The sequence below is a fragment of the Coenobita brevimanus genome, chromosome 60, assembly GCF_032717465.1.
Source record: "Coenobita brevimanus isolate Jiangsu-jjx chromosome 60, ASM3271746v2, whole genome shotgun sequence".
Classification (NCBI taxonomy): domain Eukaryota; kingdom Metazoa; phylum Arthropoda; class Malacostraca; order Decapoda; family Coenobitidae; genus Coenobita; species Coenobita brevimanus.
The window spans coordinates 1132011-1155916 of record NC_137013.1 but is presented as its reverse complement, the minus strand read 5'-3'; the positions used below and the strand labels follow the sequence as shown (position 1 = coordinate 1155916).

The following is a 23906-nucleotide window of genomic DNA, read 5'->3' as shown; positions in this document are numbered from 1 at the left end:
TAGATACATTAGTAGTTACTGGCATACAGATAATCAGATAAAGCAATATATATAAACTAAATGCAGTCAATGCCAAAAAGAGGTACAATCATTCAATACAGTATTTGTATAGGATAACTAACATTTATATACCTAAGTATTATCTGATTAAGCATATAAAAACTCCATAAAACTTAAAATTATACAAACAACAAAAATCAAAATAAATAAGTACTGTTTGATTAAGCAGGTAAAAACTCCAAAAAACTTAAATTTATATAAACAAAACTCAGAGTCCATGGATCCCTATAGTAACTTCACATGGGGTAATTTCCCTGCCCATCCCGGCGCTCCCTATTTGTCGAGCAGAAGGCGGGGAGAATCACATCCTTCTGCTTCTTCACAGCCTTGAGGAGCGTCAGTACCTCTTCAGGGGTGAATATTTCAGAGGGTATCACTGCTTCCACTATCTGGTCCGGGGTCATGGTTAGGAAGCGTACAAAGGGCAGGAGCTCCTCTACCTCCTTCCGAAGATCCCCTGGCGTCACTTTCCTTTCGCGCAGACCTAGTTGGTGTTTCCCCCTGCAAGTAGACAAACGTGGCAATTCCATCTATCTATTGTCAGACGCCTTAATCTCCTAAGGGGTGGCCACATAATCGCCTCCATATCGCCCTGTCCCCCGCCATTCACTGCCCTGCTCCCAGCTCACACCCCTCTCCCTCATATACCTCTCCACTCCATCCCTCCATCTCATCCTTGGCCTCCCCCTCGTTCTCCCCCCCTCCACCTCACTCACATACACTCTCCTCGTCAGTCTCTCCATCCTCTCCACATGTCCAAACGTAGCATCTATGATGACTTATGTACTTGATTTTGCATACACATTTCGAGTGCAATGATGACACACAAGGTTTATATTCTGGTTAATGCAAGACAATAACTGACTGGAAAATTAGGTGTGGGAGGTATGTATTATATATCCAAAGAATGAAAAGAGTCACGGTTAGAGCTCTGACTATAAGGATATCATTATTATATTCTGGGTGACAGGTCCACTCTGGAACTGTCTCCCTCTGTCTGTATTTCCTACTTCCTATGATCTCCAGTCTTTCAAACGCAGTGTGTCCAGGCATCTCGAAATGAACGGATCTTGAATCTCTCTCTCTCTCTCTCTCTTTTTTTTTTGGAAGGAACGGTTTGCGGGCTCCTGGCCTTTGGTTCCTTCTTCCTTACATAAAAAAAAAAAGAAAAAAAAAAAACGCTGTTCACACAACCACTGCCGTAAGTAAATCCCAGTTCACAGACACCCCACCTACAACAGAGACCCACACTGCTTCGAACACGCATCTTAAATGTACTGCAACTAAACGACGTCCTCTTAAACACACACCTCTAAACATCGAGAACTACTCAAACGTCCACACAGATAAGAGATGGTGAGAGTTCCAACATCCTTGACCGCATCCTTACAACTAATCCTTCTACTTACGCTGTTAACTTTTTCTCTCCGTTGTGCTCCTCCGATCACAACCTTATCGCCTTAATGTGTCCTATTGCGGCAGACAAAAGTAGCATATAAAGTATGAAAATTAAAGATGTAAAACAATGAAACCCAGTATGACACTTCCATTATTGTAAAAGAAGATGTAACAAAATAAGATAAACAAAATGTACACTGTAAAACTGGAAAGATATACATGGACTGGTTATGAGAGACTGCACCTTTAGTTATGCGAAGACAAGTATTCAACAGTAAGTCACACAATTTCTTCTAGGGTTCAATGCTAAGCGCCTGTCAATATAGGCACTAGCTACCTACAAGCCAAATTCGAAGAAAATTATCAAAACGCTACGGAATTAAGTCACCGCGTTTCACATAGACAATCCATAATGAAAAATGTACGGCGGCTGGCATTCGGTCGTCTTTGATCAAACCCTCACCGAAAGCAATAGGCGTTTGCTCATCCACATAGCTGCCATTCCCTGGAGGTTTGGTGAAAATTCGTCCACAACTTTTCGAGATATTTTGGCAACAGGTACGTACACACAGACAATGATAAAAACTATATCCCCTCGCTTTGCTAAAGGTAGGCGATAATGAAACAGTACAAATAAAAAAAACGAAGATGACCACACACACACACACACACACGAAATGAGGAGGACGGTAATGTTAGCTAAGATACCTAAACCAAAGAACAATACCAAGCGATAACAGCACGGAAGATGGAGACTTCATCGACGATGGTGCACGGCTGCTGGAGGAGGTACTTGAAGGCGTGACGACTGAGCTCCGTCACCCGCTGGCTAGAGTACACGTCCCCGCCAGACACCTGCATCATCTGCAAGAGTTAAGGTGGTGTTACTCAGGAGGGAAACTAACTGAATAGGATATTTTGGAAACGGTTTGTGGCACGACATTGGGTGGCCCTATCATCAACCTGAGAAAGTCCTTTGCAGAATGACCGCCTCTCCCATCTTTCTCCCCTCTGACCAATTACCTGTTACACTGTTTCGTCTTACCATCAACCTGAGAAAGTCCTTTGCAGAATGACCGCCTCTCCCATCTTTCTCCCCTCTGACCAATTACCTGTTACACCGTTTCTTCCAATCCCAGAAAACATGGATGTACAACTGATTTATGGAGTGAATCTTGTGGGCTTTAGCAGAACATGGTGATACACAGTAGGAATCTGCATGTTGTATTTTTGTTACACAAAATGGTTAGGAAGCATGCATTTCAGTGCCATGGAACATACAGTTTGATGAATCCCACATCAGTAAGGCATTTGTAAGAGCAATAACGATTACTTAGTTATGAAGTAAGTACTGTATTGATGAAGGTTGTGTGTGAGTGAAGTATATAGCAGGTCTACTGCGGCAACATAACTATGGATGCACAACAGTACAAGCATTTTATTTACATGTTCCATCCACCGTCCAATCCAGTGTTGCCCCATCATACAGCTTGGGAACTGACTGTGGACTGAGTTGTCTGGAAGAATTTTGTTTGGAGGAATGTATAGCCAGGGTTTGGCACCCGTTCTTAACATGACAGGCATATTGCACTGACTGTGTCAGTATGAAAGGAACATGCGTGGAAACTGTGCCTGGGAAGTGTAGCCAGGATTTCGGGTGCTTGAATGGTGAGTGAATGAGTATGTGGTTCAGATAATTGGACGGACTTTTGCTGGTTCTCTTTCAAACAGTTTTTTCTTGTTTTCTCTCACCCGTAGGCGGGAAAAGGAGGCCTTTATGATAATGATGATGATGTGTAACCCACATATTAAAATTATAATCACAAGCTACAGAATTTTGTGATAAATAGTCATATCTTTCCAAAACACTCCATATCGTTATAACAAGCTCAGTGAGATCCTCAAGTTTCTACTGTATCATTTTAACCCACCTTAAGCATAGCGAGGCGATATAGTTTTTTGTTGGCGCGCGAGCGCGTTGCCAAAATATCTCGAAAAGGTGTAAACGAATTCTCACCTAACCTTCAAGAAACAGTAACTACGTGGATACGCAGAGGCACATTACTTTTGGTGAGGATCTGATCAGTGACGGCCGAATGCTAACTGCCATTCATTTTGTAATACAGCACGGCTTTTTGTGAAATCTGGTGACTGCACTGCGTAGAATTTTGAAATTTTTCGTCAAATTTGGTTTGTAGGTAGCTTGTACCTTAGCCGACAACATATTTGTCAGACAATTAGCATTCGGCCCAAGAATGCTTTTGTTTCAATTAACTATTGGAGCCACCGCTCTGACAAACTACACTTATAATACAGTAACCGTGCAATCCATCAGAAATGAAGGAAAAATATAACTTTTTTGTTTTACTAATTACTGTGTTGTTAAGAGGATAATTCGTTGTGAAGGTAGTAATGCATGACTAAACTAATATTTCTTAAAGACCACACGAAACCAACCTGTGAGCACCTGAGGATAAGGTCAGGGTTGTTTAGCTGGACGGCAGCGTTGTAAACATTTAAGTAGTTGACGTCATTCAGCATCCGCTTCAGATACTGGGACAAAGATGACATGTGTAAAGGGTACATACTAGACATGTGCAATGATTAAGGAGACATATCAGACATACTGCATATCCGATGATCATCTTTCCGTCTTTTTTCCCATCCACGGAGGTCCACAAACCAAGGTAAAAACAAAATATGAGAGGGAGAATTAATTAAGAGCATGCCAAATCAAACTGGTCACACAATCATTCACTCGCCATTCAAGCCCCTGGAATCGCGACTCCATCCAACTGATATACCATTCTCAAATTAGTGCTTCATACTGTCTGTCCTCCCGAAATCCTGTCTTCACCGCACCGAGCTAACCTCGGTCCAGTATTGGACAGAACTGGAAATTTTCAAATCTTTATAAAGCAGGGAACCCCCGGGTAGGGACCTATGAGCTTCGCGGCTATGAGCCGATAGGTGGAGGGCGGTATGCTAAGGGCCCTCCCCGAACAGTGCCTCGCCCAGCAACGCTGGGATCCAATGGGATATACAATGTGTGCCTGAATATACATTAGGATGCATCTGACCCTAATTATTGCTGAAATTCTTTCGTGTTCATATGGACACAAGCATAATCTTTACTAGTTACCCCGAAAACTTTCATATATTCGTATATCGAGTAAAGCAGAAATTCTGGAAGCAAGAATTGCTCGAAAACGTCCAGTGTGACCCCTCAAAAAGCAGTGGTGACTCATGACCACACACACACACACACACACACACACACACACACACACACACACACACACACTCTCTCTCTCTCTCTCTCTCCGTAAAGGCCACTGGTTAACATGAATGTCATGTTTTGTTTGCAAATGTCCATTCAATTCTATCAGGTACCAGTTTCACATTTTTGTGTGCGACATTTTGAACACAAACCAACTGGAGTAATGCATCTCGTTACTAGTAAAGCACGTGAACCTGTCTCTATCACCTGACACTTTAATCCTAATAAGGGTAGCCAAGAAAGAACTGTCTCCACGCCACTCTATCCTCTGCTATGTACAGTAGATGCTCTCTCCACTTCATATCCCTGTCTCTCATACACCTCTCCATTCCATCCCTCCTTCTCATCCTCAGTGTCCCCCCACCCCCCTCCATCTCATCCTCAGTCTTCCCCCCACCCCTCTACCTCACTCATCCACATTCTCCTTGTCAGTTTCTCATTCTCCATCCTCTACACATGGCCAAACCACCTTAGAATGATTAACCCTTTACCATCACCCTGCAGTCCCCAGCTTCTGACACCCCTACACCTCTTATATCTCATTTGTTGCAACCATCACACAAGACTGAACAGTTTCCAAAGCCCTACTCACACACAAGAGCTAGTCACACGTCTCCTGCCTCCTGCAAAGTTCCACCATCCACCCATGAGGTGATCGTCGCTTATGTCTTATTCAATTTAACTCTACTAACTGCATTCCATCTTATTCACATTTAACTCTACTGCATCCCATCTTATACACATTTACCTCTACTGCATCCAATCTTCTTCACCTTTAACTCTACTACATCCCATCTTATTCATTTTTAACTCTACTACCTGCATCCCATATCATTCACCTTCCAAGTCTCTCCCTGTGGCCACCCTCTCAAGCCTTACATTCAAAATACAGTACAACGCCCAAGGGATGCCAGTTTCTCAAGAACCATGATAAACAGTGGACATTTTGTGTGTGTGTGTGTGTGTGTGTGTGTGTGTGTGTGTGTGTGTGTGTGTGTGTGTGTGTGTGTGTGCGGGCAAAGGCTTCATATCTTTAGTTTACTCCAACATACACTCGAATTCCATCACTCAGACCATCATTCCCTCTCAGTGGAGTATTTGTGCCTCCTGTAATTTGTCATAACCACTCTGACATTCCATTCCCAAACTTCCAACTTCCTCGCTGCCCACCATCACTTCACTATACCATTTTCTACTCTAAATTTGCCTAAAATTGCCATCTCTCCATTCTGAGTACTGAGTGTTGGCGATAGATTAAGACTAGATTATAATGCTAGTCACGAAGAACTCTGGAAAGGAGGTTGAGCCACAGCACTGTCTTTTTCTGCCCACTGAGCTACATGATATAAACAGCAAAGCGTCCAAAATCTGGGCCAAGATAGAGTAAAAGGTGTCTAGGCATGTATCCTACCAGAGTTTTCACCATCAATCATCCAATCCTTTTCTGCCCAATTAATGAGGTTACAGGCCTGGGGATGGGCTACCTAGTACAGACACTAAAGGTAAGAGTGACCAGTTGCTCTTCCCTGAGTAGTTTTACATATGAAGTACTGGCATCTTTCCACTAACTGCTTCATAACGGTACAATCCCTTCTTCCCTCAAGTAACTTACCTCTGAACAGAGAAACTTCAGCTTGTCTATCTTGTATTTGCTGGCAAGATGGGACACCTCGAGGGCAATGGTTGTGGATGGGAAGTGTGTGGCATCAGTGTAGATATAGTCCAGGAGCCACCGGAACCCTTGGGGGGAGTCCTCGGGCAGCTGCAGCATGGGACCCACGGCACTGGGCCCAAATAAAATGTCCTCAAACACTGGCGAACTCATGGCTAGGATCAGACGGTGGGCCTGTGGGATGGACACGTGAATAGACAGCTAATTCCGCTTTACTTCTCTCTCTCTCTCTCTCTCTCTCTCTCTCTCTCTCTCTAAGTCCTCCAAGAGTTACAGAATTGGATACACTAGAACACCTGTATAAAACACCAAAATAATGATCCCCCCCCCAAAAAAAAAGAAAAAAAAAAAAAGAAAAAAAAAAAAAAAAAGATTGGGGGCAGCACATCTTGAAGCACAAGTGATTTAATGCAACATTCAGCCTAACCCTCTTTCCCACTGAATACACTGGGTAGGAGAAATCCAGGGATGAGAACAAAATAAAAAAGCTATTTATCAAACTGAATACTCAGAAAAATGGGCCACATATCCATTCATTCAACAAAATTCACTGCTCCAGTTTATAAGCCAAATAATCCAAACAAAACTGATACACACTATTCTGCTGACTACCCTTGTCAGGTACACTGCCTCTTCATGCATACAGTTCAGTGCTGCGTGACTAAATTGTTCCCAAAATCGCCAAGCTGACCCCAAATTCCCTACAAACTCTCATCCCTTCTCTGTCCAACTATCTAATGCAAGAGTTAACCGTTAGTCCCAGTCCTTCATTTATGCACCAGGTCAACTATGGAACTGTCTCCCTCTTTATGTACTTCCTGCTCCCTATGATCTCCCGTTTTTCAAACGCAGTGTGTCCAGGCAGCTCGAAATGAACGGATCTTGAATTTGGCTCTCTTTTGTATTGTTTTTGTTTTGTTTTTTTTGGAAGGAACGGTTTGCGGGCTCCTGGCCTTTGGTTCCTTCTTCCTTGCATTAAAAATAAATAAATAAATAAATAAATAAGACCGAGACGATCCACTCCCCTTTTATAAAACGTCACCATGCGGGCAATCTGAAATGTCACTCAGACCTGGCGAACTGAGGCCCTCCCCACACGACGCTGGGATGGTTCTGCTGCCAGTGCTAAGTTGCAACTTGTTCCTCCACGCATGAAACGCGTCACCACGTGCAGGCTCGTGGTGAAGGCAAGATACAAGCTAATTTTGGAGCATATCGATCAAAGATAAAAGCCAAGGGTCTCTCAACGTCTAGATGCGGCATCACTGTACTTTGGGCACACTTTCCATCTAATTCTTTGTTTCCTTGATTAGCGACCCCCTAACCCTACCCACAACACGTCACCCTCCTTCATATATGAGGCAGCCTGTATTAACACACAGCACAACTAGACATATAAATCAATTCTCCCATAAGCATTACCCGACCCTCCTGACACTCAGGCTCTATCAATGAAGAAATATACTTCATGCATACGGCACTACAACACCCTCTCAGTCAAAACGCATATACATACTCCCCTCCATCCCTCGCAACATCCACCCATCAGAGGTATCCCTAAACAGAGCTGACTGAATCACCTGCCTAGGCTTAGATGAGAGCACCACCCAGTTCTTGTTACCAGCTTAGATTTAGGCTGGGTGGAATCACAGATGACACGTGTCCCTCTTGTAGAATAAACTACGATGGTTATATATACTGGTGGGAAACTATCAGCCCCAGACACTGATTATTGTGCGTCAGCTGGTGCTAATGTCTGCACAATACATATAACTGGTGGCTACTATTAGCTATAAAAAAAAAAAAAAAAAAAAAAAAGGTGAAATGTCAATGTACAACTAATTTTTCTAGGGAAAATAATTGTTTATATTAAATAAAATATACTAATAATGTTTCGCAAATCACCATCACTTTACGAATTCCGGCGAGAAATGCAGTGATGACAAACACCTTTTGAGAGAAGTCCTCTGCTGAGCAGGCCTAAGGACATTTTGCCGTATTGGAACGTTCTTTCTCTGAACGAACTCTTCATAAAAGGTCTCAGCTATCATCATTGTCAAGGAATTCTGTTAACTTCTTATCAGTTACCGACGTTTATACCTCGCGAGTAAAACAAACTCAACACATTTTTCCAAGCAATAGTAAGTTTTATTTCACCTGACGGAACGGGGCTGTTCCCACAACATAGTGACAAAGTCGTGGATGCGTGAAATTCAGTGAGTTTTAGTTTTGAGCTAGGAATGTGTCTTTTGGCTTTGTAGTATTGTCTATACTTTTTTTTTTATGCAAGGAAGAAGGAACCAAAGGCCAGGAGCCCCCAAACCGTTCCTTCTCAAAAAAAAAAAAAAAAAAAAAAAAAAAAAAATTAATACAAAAGAAAGCCAAATTCAAGATCCGTTCATTTCGAGATGTCTGGACACACTGCGTCTGAAAACCTGGAGATCATAGGAAGCAGGAAATACAGACAGAGGGAGACAGTTCCTGAGTTGACCTGTTGCATAAATGAAGGACTGTCTCGGCTACAATTGGCCATCACTTGAGCTGAGGAGTTAGACATCGCTATCAGTGTAGAACAAATGTAACTAACCTGTATCTTGTCATTGTTGTAGGAGAAGCAGATGGTGATGTCTGTGAACTTGCCAGTGTTGTAGATATACTTGACGCGCTTGGCCACTGTGTTGGGCTCTGGTGGTAGGTGGTGCTGGGCCAGGTGGATGGGATCAGAGCACCCTGGGTCTCTGCATGTACGTTCCTCTGTCATGCTCATTGTGCTGCTAAAGACTATGACGTTAAGCCAAAGGTTTTGTCTATTACCATATTCATAAAGGATCCAATCCAATTTCTACAGTGTTGGCGCCGCAACAACTCGGTTATATTAAATAGTTTGAAACAAAGACCACATCACGGTTACGTAATCATGGTGAAGGAATGTGTCATGCAACAATCATCACAACTGGTATATATACATGTTATTATAGATATGGCTGGTCAGTACTTGGTGGAGGGCAGTTTCTGTTACGCTTTTAAAACTGCAACGTCAAGAGGCTCTTCAAATCTGTACCATAAAATATATTTGTCTGGCTACAGATAAACAGACAGATTTACCAGAAAACGCCAATAGCTGAACCAAATCCTGATCAGCTGACGCCTTCACATAATACTGCACTACATAATGCTGATCGAAGTACAAGGATCTTGTTTGGAAACAAAATTTTGAACGTACCCTCTCGAAATCAGGAAGAGTCGACTGCAGACACCAATTCAACACTTTAGTTTCAGTAGGAACACAGGGAACTGCCGTATGAACAGTAATAGGTGTAACTTGAGAACACCCTGCAGTTATGACAGAGAAATCACACGAGCAGAAGAGGGAATAATGAACGAGTTGGACGGCATCAAGCTACTCCATACCCTCTCCCTGCTCTGGAGACACTGGGTCTGAGCAGTATCAGTGTTGCCAGATTATAAACACAGAATTATCGTCCAGACCACAAAGTTATGGAATTTACAACAAAATTATCGAACACACACACACACACACACACACACACACACTATATATATATATATATATATGAGAGAGAAATTTCAACCAAATTTACGGTATTTAACAAAGAATACTGACATCGACAGTAACCGTTCGTTCGTTTAAAGATTTCCTGCCCATACAGTGCAAGCCGGGCCATATATTAGCCCGGTCAGTGGGTATGGGCTGGTTAAAAAATAGTAAGGGGAGAGGACAGGACCTGAGGATTGCCCAGCACACATGTCCTGACTCCTGGCTGGCTTTGTGGTGTGTGTGGACAGTAACCGAGAGAGGAAAAGTGGCTGTCTGGTAAGAAAAATGGTCAAAATGTGTTCAGTTCCATTACGTATCTTTGTTTTTTAATATACTGTTTACCTGATGATATTTGTTGATATTGGAATATTGGTACTGGTAATGCTATATTTTTAACAAATTTGGACTGAAGGTCGTATTCTAGGTGGACTAGAAGGCTTCATAGCGCATCTTTAGCGATTTTCTTCGCACTTTTCATCTGGTTTTCGCTTGTATGTTAAAAAGTCTTTCTAGTATCGATATAGATTACATCAGTATTATACGGTATGACTGTTCAGTGCAGCTTTGTTTTCACTGCGTAGTCATGTGATCTGTCCGAGAGGAAGTAATCTGATCTAATATATTGTTTCATCTTTTGATCCCTTGCACGTCCACTCCCTGCTTTGTTTCTTTGAAAGAATATATTTGTCACGAATCAATTTGCGACATTTCCCTTTTGTGAGAAGCCACGACCTATTAGTGGAAAGCTCACTGTGTATCGCTCAGTTAACCGTTTCTCTCTCCATTTCGGGGTATACTTTTCAAAACATTCGTCACTGTTTTCAAAAGTGACCGATTTAATGCACGTCACTAAGTGCTGTACTGAGCGATACTATTGTTTCTTTATTGTTCGCCTCTGCTTGCCTTGACCGTTAAAAATGCGGCCTACTGCTCCCTTTGTCTTTCCCACGACTTACTCAGTCTAGTGTTTGCTGTGACGGAGAGAGGTCCTGTGCCAGCAGTGTGAGAGGTCAGCTAGTACCCAAACTCCACTTCACAGTTAATCCAGTCCTCCCACCCCCCGGGTGATACATAGCATTCATCGACCGGTATTTCTTTTTGTATAATCCTAGTTATAAGAGTTTAATTAAGGTGTCTTTTTTTCCTAGGCGTAAGTATTTAGCTATTGCGTGAGTGGGTGAGTGCGTCTCATTGATTCGATTTGAATTGTAACGTTAAATTTATTTTTTGTAATTAATAAATTTAACAGTTCTTTTCCTTGAGCTTAATGTAAAGTAAAATCTTGTTTCATTTCTCCATAATTAAGCTTATTTTCCATATAGCTCCTAGCTTGCATAAACGTTTGCTTTCATAACTGGTACTTAGACCAGTCTTGTGGTATTAACTTAAAATCCGTTGTGCCAGATAGGAGTTAAAGCATCAGCAAGAGCCTGATATTATTATTAGTATTAGTTATTTATTGTCAGGGGTGAAGTAACTTTCTCCAGAGGCTAACAGTACAGTAATTCAGCAATTGTGAGTAATTAGTCTCTGCTGTGTACTGTTGAGAAAGTTTATAAATTCTCGTTCTTAGAGAATCGTGCATAAGCCAGCGTAAAGTAATCGTTGCTTGATGTAGCAAGACAATCATTGTCTCTGCTCTTCAATATTATTGAATATTATTATCAATCAAATAATATTTAAGCATTTATTTTAAAAACACCGTGATATATGATAAAAACCCCGTGACAGTATTCATTACCCTAAGACTGTTCCTTTCTGTATCGTCCATTAATATCTTACCTATCTCATTCATACCCAACACCCGTTCAAAGATGCCCTGCTGCAGTCTCACCTATCCTTTCCTCGCTTAGTTTTGCATTAAATTCTCCCATTACAAGAGGTTACGTAGATCAAATACTCGTATTCGTTCTTAGATGTTTAGAAGAAAATTATCTACAGAAGGGAAGAAGCACACGACGGAGTAGACAGACAGGGAATGTGGAAGGTAATGAAAATATATGGAGTAGATGGGGAATTGCTGCATGCTGTCGTGAGTCTGAGGGCGGTAAGGCATGAATTTGGTGTGTGTGTGTGTGTGTGTGTGTGTGTGTGTGTGTGTGTGTGTGTGTGGACAGATAGATACGAATGAAGTTGTAAAAGAGATACAAGGTAGGGCAGTGGATGTTGATGTGTCCCTGGTGAGAGAGGTTGAGTTCGAATATCACTTGCACTCTCGTTCCCTAATGGTACTGTATTGTTATGTGAAGATGAATGGGAGTTGCAGGGATTCGTGAATGTGTTTGGAAACATATGTAAGAAACAAAATCTAAAAGTGGATGTGGCTGAGAGTAAACTTAATTTATTTGAGAGAAGTGAAGTCACAGGACGCACAATAGGGGACTAGGTGGCCAGGAAATGGACATCTATCTATCTATCTATTGCCAGACGCCTTAATCCCGTAAGGGGTGGCCACAAACAAATCGCCTCCATGTCGCCCTGTCCCCCGCCATTTTACACCCCACTTTATCATATACCTCTCCACTCTTTCCCTCCATCTCATCCTCAGCCTCCCCCTCTCTCTACCCCCCTCCACCTCACTCACATAAACTCTCCTCGTCAGTCTCTCACCCTCCATCCTCTCCACATGGCCAAACCACCTCAGTGTTTTTCTCCTAACGCTTTTTATCACATCCACATCCACACCACAAATGGAGATGGTAAATGAAATAAAACATAAATAGCGTAATTAATATGAATGGAATTTTAGAGGACGTATGCATAAAAGGATACAGCAGAGGAGAAATTTTGCTGGTTCACTGAAAGAAATTATAAGGAATAGGTAAGTGAGCATGGAAGTTTGAAAGAAAAAATAATCGCTACACGACTGTACTGTGAATCGCACTCTAACGTATGGAAGTGAAGCTTGGACCTTGTTGGAAGGACACAAGTCAAAAGTGAGAGAGGTGGAAATGAGTTATAGAGAGGAGGATGTGCAGTTACATGGAGAGACAGACTGACATATGAGGAAGTGAAAGAGCGTTGTGGTGTTGGAGTGGATGTGACTGAAAGATTTATACTGTGAGATAATTTGACGATGTGAAGAGGAGAAAGAATAAGACTTACTAAAACAGTGTATGTGAATGAGGTGGAGGGGGAGGCCGAGGATGAGATGGAGGGATGGAGTGGAGAGAGATATGAGAGAGAGGGGTGTTAGCTGCAGGGAGGGCAGCGAGATGGCAGAGGACTGGCGACATGGAGGCGATTAATTTGTGGGCACCTTTAATGGGATTAAGGCGTCTGGCCGTAACTAGATAGACACATGTATACTGGGTTGTGTTTCTCTAGTTTTCTCTGCATCTTATAATCAGTTCCTTCGTCATTGAAAGCTGATGATGGAGCTTAGAACTGAATTAACCTCATCCTGTGTCTCTTATTCAGTTTTGCTAGTCTGCTATTCTATCATTTTTCTATCAGACTATCTATCTATCGCCCTAATCGCGTAAGGCGTGGCCACAAACAAATCTCCTCCATGTCGCCCTGTCCCCCGCCATTTTACTGGCCTGCTCCCAGCTCACACACCTCTCTCTCATATACCTCTCCACTCCATCTTTCATTTGTACCAAAGAATGTTTCGTTATTGCCATTCAAGTGTTTATTCACCAGAGAATCCAACACTACGGTCCTTCATGTTGGATTTAAAACTATCGCAAAATATGACCATCACACAGTTCTATAATTGCTTCAGCTGGTCTTTTGAAACACCAAGACCAATGTTGTTCAAATTTATCTCACTCAGTTCTTCAATAAAAAATAATAGCCAAGTTATCTTTACCTGGACTTTGTACGTCCCAAGATTTAATTTCCAAAGTCGGTTGGCTTTCTTTACGGTAGATGAGGTTGCCCACCATTCACTCACTGGATGTAGTGCTGCCTTTGGATGTCTCTGCACTGAGTGTCAAGCCAAACTGTTTCCTATAAAACAGGAAACCATAGAATGCATTGAAAGGTAACATAATCAAATGACGTCTTGTGCTTTAGTAGAGTAAGGAGCCCCAACCTGACTGAGTTTGTACATGTTTAAAACCGAGGGGTGACTGGATTTTATTGCTCACATAATGCCACTCAGGGTAGAGTGAGGCAGGCCACCCTTACCTTATTGTCGGGACTGAGTAGCCTAACCTCGGGATCCTGCGCTCCTGACGTGGCAAAAAATGCTTGGATGAAGAACATTAGATTTCCTTCCCAGAGATACTTAGTACCCTTTGCTGTGGAGCGGGTAGGACCCCCGCCCTTGTCAGTTACTGCATTGCTGTTCTGCCTGTTCAGTACTTGAGGTAATACATGGTACAACTTGTCATGGTAGTTTAGAAGGAGGTTTGAGCTGGTACCTCATAGAACTGGCTCAATGGGTTATTGTGAGGGGAACACAAGTGTGATTATTAAGTGTGGACCTGATTATTATAGCACTACTGATCACTGGGATGCACAAGCTTCTTTGCCATAACAAGGTAGTGTTCTCAAGAAAACAAGGTCATACATTTAGCCTATTCATCAGTTTCTCCAGTCCAAGGACATCATTTTGATTATATTCTTGCTTCCTTGGGACAATTTTCAATCACATTACAGGAGACATGTCGGCCTGGAGGGTTATATTTTGCTTTAACTCCTTCAACAGGTGCCCCTACAATTGTGTGTCGCTGTAACTAAAATAAAAATTCTTCAACATAATTGTGAAGAGGCTAATCTTGTTACTGAGGACATTGATAAACTGGTGCATATTGACGTTTTAATCTTTCTGCAGTGCATTTCAGTTTTTTTTTTTTTTTTTCGTTCCAAGAGCCATACAGATTTGCCATATTCACTGGCATCTAGCACTGTATGCAGATAGTCAGCATCATAGACCTATATACGCTAAGACAGGCGTGGGCAACCTTCCTCAGCTGGCATGCCAAATTATGATTTTGGTTTCAGTCCGCAGGTCACTTCTCTGGAGATATTTTCACTGCCAACTAGGTGCGTGTTAATATAAAGTAATTTTTGTCTATTTTTAGCAACTATGATACAGTAATGACCTAATAGGTTTACAAAAAAATACGTGAGTCAAGTAATATGCACTGTATTACTGAACATTACTGTCTGCATTTCAAAATAATTTTAGTAATACAAACACCAACTCAGCTGCAAATTTAGCAACCGTCACACTGAATGCATTTGCGATGTCTTAAAGTACCAAAAATAGTACATCAACACCAAAGACATTCGGTTGCTTGCCTGTGCTAAGATAAACAGATAATGTATTTCAATAACTTTTTTACCCAATAACTGGTTGGTGGTGAAGGACTTGACACACATCTGAAATTACTAACAGGCAATTCTGCGTGGCTTCCTTGGACATTCTTTGCACATGTTACTTTATCATCACTGCATTATTTAACAAGAAAGCATCATTGTTCAAATATAAGTACACACAGTAACAAACAGATGTTGATAGTAACTGGTAGCAGTATAAGGTGACAAGTAAATATTATAGGACGAATCCCAGTAAAATTGAGGTCACACAAACTGGTGTAAAAGATTACTAGTAGCAGTATAATGTGACAAGCAATCCGTAGATCAGTCCACGTAAGAAAAAGTCACAACAATGATGAGTCCGCCATGGAAACAAATAACCAACAACCAGTCCCAAATGAAGGTGGAAAAATTATAGGTAGTCCACATTAACTTAGCCATGATTTTCCTTTTCCCTATAACTTAGCTTTGTGGCAAAATCAAACAGTACTACGGCTCTACATCCTTTTCCATAGCACTTCTTCATGACTAGTACCATATTTCAGCTTTAGCCTATTGTTAGCATTCGACATGGAGAGGTGATACAATTTTGGACGAAGTTGAAGAGGACATGTGGCAATACCTACTCATGTGGAAGGCGAGGTATGATCAAAATGGAGATTCATATATTAGCCAGAAGTTTGACTCAGCTAGGAAGATCTCAGTGGCTGTCTCTGGTCTTTAAATCCAAAATTAAGCAGTCTGACTTGATTTTTCGAATACAGTAATTATAATGCATCAGGAACATTTTTGAATTTTGAGTGAAAGCAGTGATGAATCTGAAGGTGCCTATAAGAGAGTTCATTATAGCAAAATTAACAGTATTCCGTAGTTGAAATCACTGTTTCCATATTGCCACACAGACCATTTCTTGGTTAGTTGGTCTTTGTTGAGAAGGACGCTGGCGGATCCATCTTAAAACTCGCACAGATATCTAATTTCCTGTACACAGTCAATATCGTTGAGTCGACTCTCCTTCACCTCGATGCAGTGCTCACCTCCAGCGTCGTTAGGTTCGCCGTATCCCCACAAGTGTGAGTGCTGGAAGGGCCGACCTGACAGACCAACCCACTCATCCTCCATCTCCCTGTCTGTCCACCCCAACAACGCTGGATCATCATCTGCCAAGACAGTAAATTATATTGCTAAATAAGGGTTGACAGTGTGCAGCCAGGGGTAAAAGTTTACCCCAGATTCCATCACTTTTACTTCCTCTCCTGTGATTAACTCTCCAGTGCATTCTCTTTGATGTTATGCATCTGGGAGAAAAGCGATGACATGCCGTAAAGTGTACAGTAGACGTGATAGATTGTCAGGGAAAATTTGTGACTAATTATCAACACTCCATCATATACATATAATACCATAGATTACTGCCTCTTAAATGAGATGAACAGAAATCAGAATTCAAATACTTAAATGAGTAATGTACATTAAGTAATTCGCAGTCTGCATGTTGAAATTGGCCAAATACCCATTACACTCCCTTTCAGTATGGGTGGCGTAACAAGAAGCCTGTTGCTGATAATTTTGAAGGTTTGTAAGATGCATTTATAGCGACAAATTATCGGCAATCTCTACTGCATCCTTCAAGCTAAGTAATCGTTAACAAAATCTTCATATGCAAAATCTATATATAAGGGGTAAAATAATAATAATAATAATAATAATAATAATAATAATAATAATTTGCAATGGTATACTCACATAAATCTACTTTTTTTTTTTTTTCCAAACTCTTTGTGTCTCCTTTTCTTAAGTACTAACAAATCACTTATAACATCTACAAGGCCATCTTACATACTGTACCTTCAAATTCACGTAGGTTATGTGAACGTTTTACACTACTCAATTCACATAATATCTCTTCCACGTACCTCTTCCACCGAAGCATACCGTCTTCTACCTACTTGTTGAAGTATATCACGAATGTTATTCATCCTATCTCTCGTACCTACATAATAATAACAGATATCTTTTCCTCTGCATTACATTTTCCACTTGGTCTTATTGGTCTAAGGTGATGGAGGGTCAGCGACAGAGAAAATCATTGCAAATATTTCATACTGTGACAAACATATATCTGATCTGATTTAAGGAAATATAATCCCTTATTTCATTAGTCATCACCCGGTTTTAGCAAGGCGAGGAGATATAGTTCTTGTCGGTGTGTGTGTACATAGGTATCCGTTGCCGAAATAATTATCTTGAAAAGCAACTATGTGGATGTGCAGAAGCCTATTACTTTTGGTGAAGATTTGATAAAAGACGACCGAATGCCAGCGGCCATATATTTTCAAATATGGATTGGCTTGTTTGTGAAACGCGAGGACTGAATTCCGTAGAGTTTTGCAAATTTTCTTCAGCTTTGGTTTGTAGGTAGCTTGTATCTTAGTGAACATATTTTTGTGGTGATAAGCATGCAGCCCCAGAATGCTTTTGCTTCATAATTAGTCTAATAAACAATGGAAATGGAATTCTTAGGAATAGTGATATGAAATGTGAATTATCAAAATTCATCAGTAACTGTTACCTAACCTGTAACAGACACTCCACAGTGTCATATACACCACAGTATATATATATATATATATATATATATATATATATATATATATATATATATATATATATATATATATATATATATATAAATATATATATATATATATATATATATATATTCTGAAAAAAATCTTCTTCAACTGACTTACTTAGTTCATCACTGATTTCGGCAAAAAGTTGGGCTGGGTCTTCAGGTTCAGCCAAAAATCCGCCGAGTCTCTTACAGGCGTTGGCGGCATCGTCAATAGAGCGCTGGTCGTCGCTGTCACTCAGGAGGAAGCACTTTCTGTCCACGGCAAAGGCCCCACGTGGACACTTCTCTGCAAGGGACAGATTATCAGCAATTGCATCAGGAAACTGTGTGCTCTATACAGTACTCAAAGAATAATACAGTGACCAGGTTCAGTATGCGTGAATGATACATGAAATTATTTGAATGTGTTGTGAGAGGGAAGGTACTGACTGGTACAGGAGGTGCGGCCGTCGCCCTCGTACCCCGTCTTGCATTTACAAAGGAACCCGTGCCTGGTGTCGCTGCAGGTGGCGTAGGGGTGGCAGTTGTGGCTCCCTTCCACACACTCATTCACATCTGTCCACCACAGCAAGAATAATATCCTCTATAAATACAGGCACTTAATTTGAATGTTGGGTTACTCTTACTGCAACCCACCTAGGCTTCATGTACAGCGAATGCTAAATAAGAAAACAAGACGTGAATATGGAAGGAGGCGTCAAGAACACTAACACTAGTAACTTCTTAATTCAGCTGAGAGTCGCAAGAGCCTGGGAGCAATAACACTACCACTAACTCTCTCAGGTTAGGGGGAACTCTAGTTTGCATCACCACCCCCAATGATTCTACTCAGTGTTGGCAGTCTGAGGCAATTAACTCTTCAATCAGAAAGCGTAGTTTTAGATTAATATTGGTATAAGTAGACGATTTATTTCAGCGAAGGGGTGGACTTTTTAAACAGACGATGTTATCTATACAGCTTCCATCAACCCATTAACTATCTATCTATCTATCTATTACCAGACGCCTCAATCCCGTTTGGGGTGGCCACAAACAAATCGCCTCCACGTCGCCCTGTCCCCCGCCGTTTCACTGCCCTGCTCCCAACTCACACCCCCTTCTCTCATATACCTCTCCACCCCATCCCTCCATCTCATCCTCGGCCTCCCCCTCCCTCTTCCCCCCTCCACCTCACTCACATACACTCTCTTCGTCAGTCTTTGACCCTTCATCCTCTCCACATGGCCAAACCACCTCAGTGTGTTCCTCATAACACTTCCTATCACACCCACATCCACAACACAACGCTCTTTTATATCCTCATTCGTCAGCCTGTCTCTCCATGTGACTTCACAGGCTCCTCTAAAATAACTCTGAAACATTATCGAAGGTGAATAAAATCGTAAGAAGTTAGTAAGATTAGAATAAAAAAAAAAAAGTGCGTGAACACAACGAAGGTGTGGAGGAGGGATGAGCGAGGAGTATGTCGGGAGGAGGATGCTGGAAATGGAGTTACCAGGCAGGAGAAAGAGAGGAAGGCCAAAGAGAAGGTTTATGGATGTAGTGAAGGAGGACATGCGGGTGGTAGGTGTAAGAGAAGAAGATGCGGAAGACAGAGTAAGATGTAGACGGGTGATCCGCTGTGGCGACGCCTAAGGGAAGAGCCGAAAGGAGAAGAACGAAGGAGTGCAGGGTAGGCGGGCAGTGTGTTATGCAGTTTTACCTTCAACCTGGTGCCACTCCCTCAGCGCCTCCACAATCCCCTGTAGTGACTGGATGCTGCTCTCCAAAGTCTCATCCAGTCTCTCCGTCAGGCCCTCGTGCTCCATCAGACTCAGCCTCAGCATCCTGTTGTCATCATCTGGAATATTGAAGTGCATGATGCATTCTGAAAGTATTAGAAGCACCTGAGATGATTTGGTCATGTGGAGAGACTGGAGAATGATAGAGTGACTGTGAGTGTGTATGGAGTAAGGAGTAACGGGAGAGGGGGAAGGGCAGACCGAGAATAAGATGGAAGGATTGGGTGGAGAGGTTTATGCAGTGCTGTGACTACTTCCTGGTGAAAGTAGTGGCACTACCGCTACCACTGCACAGATCATAATATATTACCACTAGCATTATAGTTACTTATTCAAAATACAGTTCACTACCGTTACTCTAGTCGTTTCCATATTTTAAATACAAATAACTTACTTTTATTAATATTTCTGCATTAATTATATACCGTTAATATTCTGCAAATATAATTCTGCAAATATAATATTTTTTAAAGCTCTGAAACGAAAACGTTTATCCAAATTTGGGGGCCCTAGGGAGTGTTCCTGCAAAGTTTTATCAAAATCGGTCCATAACTCTAGGAGTAGTAGCTGGGCAAACCCTTCAGCAGACACAATGATCCGTTATTATATGGTTAATACTTCTGGAATCTCTGAACACGACAGTATAGGCGCGGTCTGGCTGACGGTCACCAGGCTGGCTGGCACGTGATACATAGATAGGGCCTGAAAGGGGGTTTAAAAAGGCATAGACCTACTCCCAAAGGATCCTAAACAAAGCTGTGATCAAGTAAGATTTCCTAAGATCTTGTTAGACGCAGAGATGATTGCCGGGGCTCTAGTTTGGACCACTTTTCTGTTGGGTACGGTAACTTAGGTGATTCAGAGACAAAAGTGATAGTAGGCCAGCACCAACCACTGGCATGGCCCGGCAAAAACAGAAAATACGTTACTGGACTGAAGGAGTTAAATTCATGATTGTGTTCAATGAGTAAAATCAGGAGAAAGCTTTGGCTCCCCATCCCCATTATAGCAACAGCTCCATCAGTCCTCCTTGTTACCTAAGCTGTTCAATTCCTCTATCAACGCCTGGGCCTCCTCGCACCCCACCTCCTCCGCAGCCACCTCAAGCTCCAAGTCCACTGATGTCGTATTATCATAATCTGCAGAAAGAAAATATTTATCACTCAGCTGGCACAAAATTCTGTTGACATCTGAAAAACAAGAGCATCATACTGGGGTGAGAAGACAGTGCCACGAATAAGGAAGCAATAGCAATTTTTGAAAAGAGAAAACCATCTGGTGGCGGAGACAGTACAAACACAAGTACAAGAACAATATTTTAGAGGTTCATGAAAGATCACTTAGCGTCCTCCAGTCTTTTGCCACGTAGAAATGAAAAAGCAACCAGGATTAGTAAATGGACCGTTGTCTGGGAGTGTGTTTGTTGGGTGGCTTCCTTACCAGTCACGCTAACCAGAACACTGCTACCAACTACGATACCATGTTGGTCTGCCACACACTCCTCCGCTATGCTACACATCCCACACACTTATATATCCCACACACATACACATCCCACACGCTTACATATCCCACACGTATATATCCCACACGCATATCCCACACACTAACACATCCCACACACTTACATATCCCACACACCTACATATCCCACAATGTGTTTTGTGTGTCTTTGTGTGTCTTGCCACTAACGTGACTGTGTCATGAAATGGTCGTTTCGTCTGAGGTATGATCATGACATTTCACCAAGATCGTACCTCGAGGGTAAGGTCGTGGTGATCAGGCCGTTTTCGAAAATGAACTTGAATATGGGACATGGGCTTAAGCTGCAGCCATGACCAGCACAGTCCCTGTCACACCTTCACGACTGGACCACGATTAGCTACGATTTGGGAAATCGTGGTGGGTCGGGATCAAGGTCATGGCGCAGTCGTTGTGAATCATGGAAATCGGGATGGGTCGTGGTAAGTCGAGAGAGGCCTATGCCTATTCTGAAGGGTCCAAAATTGTCGTGGAGCAGCCACGATTTTTTCAAATCGTAGCTCCATCGTAGGTCAATCGTCCTTTTAATTGGGAGGCAGTCGTGGGCCTCGGCATGAATCGTGGAGTCATGGGGTTATATGAGTACCATCCAGTGTAGTACATGGTTTTTTGAGTTACAGGAAACCATATGGCTTGTTACTCAGTGTAGAGTCACCTAATGGCAGTACTACTGTACATAGAGTGGGTGCGTGGTGGGCACCCCCAAATACACAACCTTTTCATTCTGACATATATATATATATATATATATATATATATATATATATATATATATATATATATATATATATATATATATATATATATATATATATATATATATATATATATATATATATATATATATATATATATATATATATATATATATATATTGTGATCAGTCCAAAATTACTGTATTTAACAGTCCTGTTATTTGCTCGTGTAGGTACACCTGATTTACTAAGTCCCCATGGATTCTCTAGAAGGATGCATCGAGTTAATTTTATAGTTCGTTCTAAATCACTGCATAAGAAGCTGTTTTGTTGACATACTGGACTTTTCAAAGAATAAACAACTGAAAATTTTTGTCGCTATTGTTATACTCATGAGGGGGACAACTACACCATTCAATTTTAGTTAACAGTCAATGATATTCAGCTGAGAGTGAGTCAGATGAGCCTGAAAATGTAACTTCTCTCATTATTAACTCGGGTAATTTGCTTCAGCTAACGCCACATGATTTTATTTAGCAGTAAGCCATAAAAGTCTAAGAGTGTTATGAAAAATATATGAAAAGTATAGAGAGATATTGGTGCTCACCCGCCATCACCATACCCATCACCATCATCAGCACTAAGCACAATTCCCGATGAACTGACATTCTTGCAACTACAGCCAATTCCGTCTATGTAGCGGGTGAGAAGTGTTGAGTCGACAACGGAGCTGAGCAGGTGTTGGTCTGTAGGAGAGAAAAACAGTACTGGCCAGCAAAAAGGCGAATGGTGTGAAAGGTACTGGCTGATACAGTGGCTGGCTGATAAGTGCGATGGGTCCACCGCTGCCGCCCACCCCACCAAAGGGTTATCATTATGTAATATATTTTGTGTAAGTCGCTAAGTGCTGTCAGCAGGTGTTAATACCGATATCGATACACCTGTTTCCTGTCAGATAGTTACTTATACACCTCACTGCCATTACTAAAAATATCATTCATGGACTCACATGTTCGAAATATTTTGGTCCTCCACACGATGGTGTACATCTACTGTACTTCATTGACTCAGTTCCTTGTTTTATTCATCCAAAGGCTACCCAGTTTGGAACCATTCCTTTATTTCTTCACTGCAGATTTAATACATTTTTTTTTTTTTTTTTTTTGGGGGGGTGCAGGGGGCAAATACCCCAAGGCGTCTTTTTACCTCCGCCAACGAAGTTGGAGGTGGTTATGTATTCACCTATGTTTGTCTGTTTGTTCGCTTGTTTGTCCACACGATATCTCCAAAAGTTCTCAATGAATCTCAATGAAATTTTGTGGAAGGGTGGGCTATGGGCCAAGAAAGAATTAATTAAAATTTTGGGGCGGATCTGGATCCGGATCCGAATCCTATGTATCCAGCACAATAATAAGACCCAATTAATTTCAATGAAATTTTGTGGAAGGGTGGGCCATGAGCCAAGAGAGAGTTGATTAAATTTTGGGGCGGATCCGGATCCGGCATTGGTGGAGGTATGCGCTCTGTGCGTGCTTTCTAGTTATTTTTAAAGTTAGGTCTCCCAAAGCGATTTATGAGGTCAAAGGTCAGGACAATCAAACACATATTTTGGTATATATCCTGTGTTCTTGTATGGTCACTAACCATCATGGCAGTTTGTGCAGCAGTGTGTCAGTGAACTGTAGCTGTGTGCACACCAGCCTGCATTCCACTGCCAGTGTTGGTGAGTTTTTAATTATGGAAACATATTACAGCATTTTTTCAGCGACAACTTATGCTTATTACAAGTATTCTTGTTGGGTTTCCTGCTGATAAAAACGATGAATCCTGAAATATTATATATATATATATATATATATATATATATATATATATATATATATATATATATATACTGTATATATATATATATATATATATATATATATATATATATATATATATATATATATATATATATATAAATCAAGCTTTAACAGGTAAGACTGAGATAAACAGAGAAGATTGAAG

General features: G+C 41.4%; 2 protein-coding genes across 3 annotated transcripts; both read right to left on the bottom strand.

Moving 5' to 3' along the window:
• Positions 1 to 296: 296 nt before the first annotated feature.
• LOC145403083 (BTB/POZ domain-containing protein 2-like) lies at positions 297 to 9171 on the bottom strand. The gene is made up of 5 exons (XM_080274916.1): positions 8998 to 9171; positions 6351 to 6584; positions 3916 to 4011; positions 2186 to 2322; positions 297 to 561 (listed from the first exon to the last, which is right to left on the bottom strand). The coding sequence occupies exons 1-5, from the start codon at positions 9169 to 9171 to the stop codon at positions 297 to 299; spliced, it is 906 nt and encodes a 301-aa protein (XP_080131042.1).
• Positions 9172 to 14740: 5569 nt separating this feature from the next.
• On the bottom strand, positions 14741 to 22653 carry LOC145403144 (CD209 antigen-like protein 2). Of its 2 annotated transcripts, XM_080274965.1 has the most exons (6): positions 22504 to 22653; positions 20697 to 20798; positions 19581 to 19718; positions 18308 to 18433; positions 17994 to 18164; positions 14741 to 16400 (listed from the first exon to the last, which is right to left on the bottom strand). In XM_080274965.1, the coding sequence occupies exons 1-6, from the start codon at positions 22562 to 22564 to the stop codon at positions 16195 to 16197; spliced, it is 804 nt and encodes a 267-aa protein (XP_080131091.1). In that variant the 5' UTR covers positions 22565 to 22653; the 3' UTR covers positions 14741 to 16194. The 2 variants fall into 2 exon arrangements, with proteins under 2 accessions (XP_080131091.1, XP_080131092.1); XM_080274966.1 differs by lacking the exon at positions 20697 to 20798.
• Positions 22654 to 23906: the final 1253 nt, after the last annotated feature.

Coding starts and splice junctions, on each gene's coding strand:
- LOC145403083 (XM_080274916.1), bottom strand. CDS start 9,171: ATGACAGAGGAACGTACATGCAGAGACCCAGGGTGCTCTGATCCCATC. Junction 2,323..3,915: donor TTATCCTCAGGTGCTCACAG/GTTGGTTTCGTG, acceptor TAACTCTTGCAG/ATGATGCAGGTGTCTGGCGG. Junction 562..2,185: donor TTCCGTGCTGTTATCGCTTG/GTATTGTTCTTT, acceptor GTCTACTTGCAG/GGGGAAACACCAACTAGGTC.
- LOC145403144 (XM_080274965.1), bottom strand. CDS start 22,564: ATGTCAGTTCATCGGGAATTGTGCTTAGTGCTGATGATGGTGATGGGT. Junction 18,434..19,580: donor GGAGTGGCACCAGGTTGAAG/GTAAAACTGCAT, acceptor TGTGGTGGACAG/ATGTGAATGAGTGTGTGGAA. Junction 16,401..17,993: donor CGAAATCAGTGATGAACTAA/GTAAGTCAGTTG, acceptor CTGTCTTGGCAG/ATGATGATCCAGCGTTGTTG.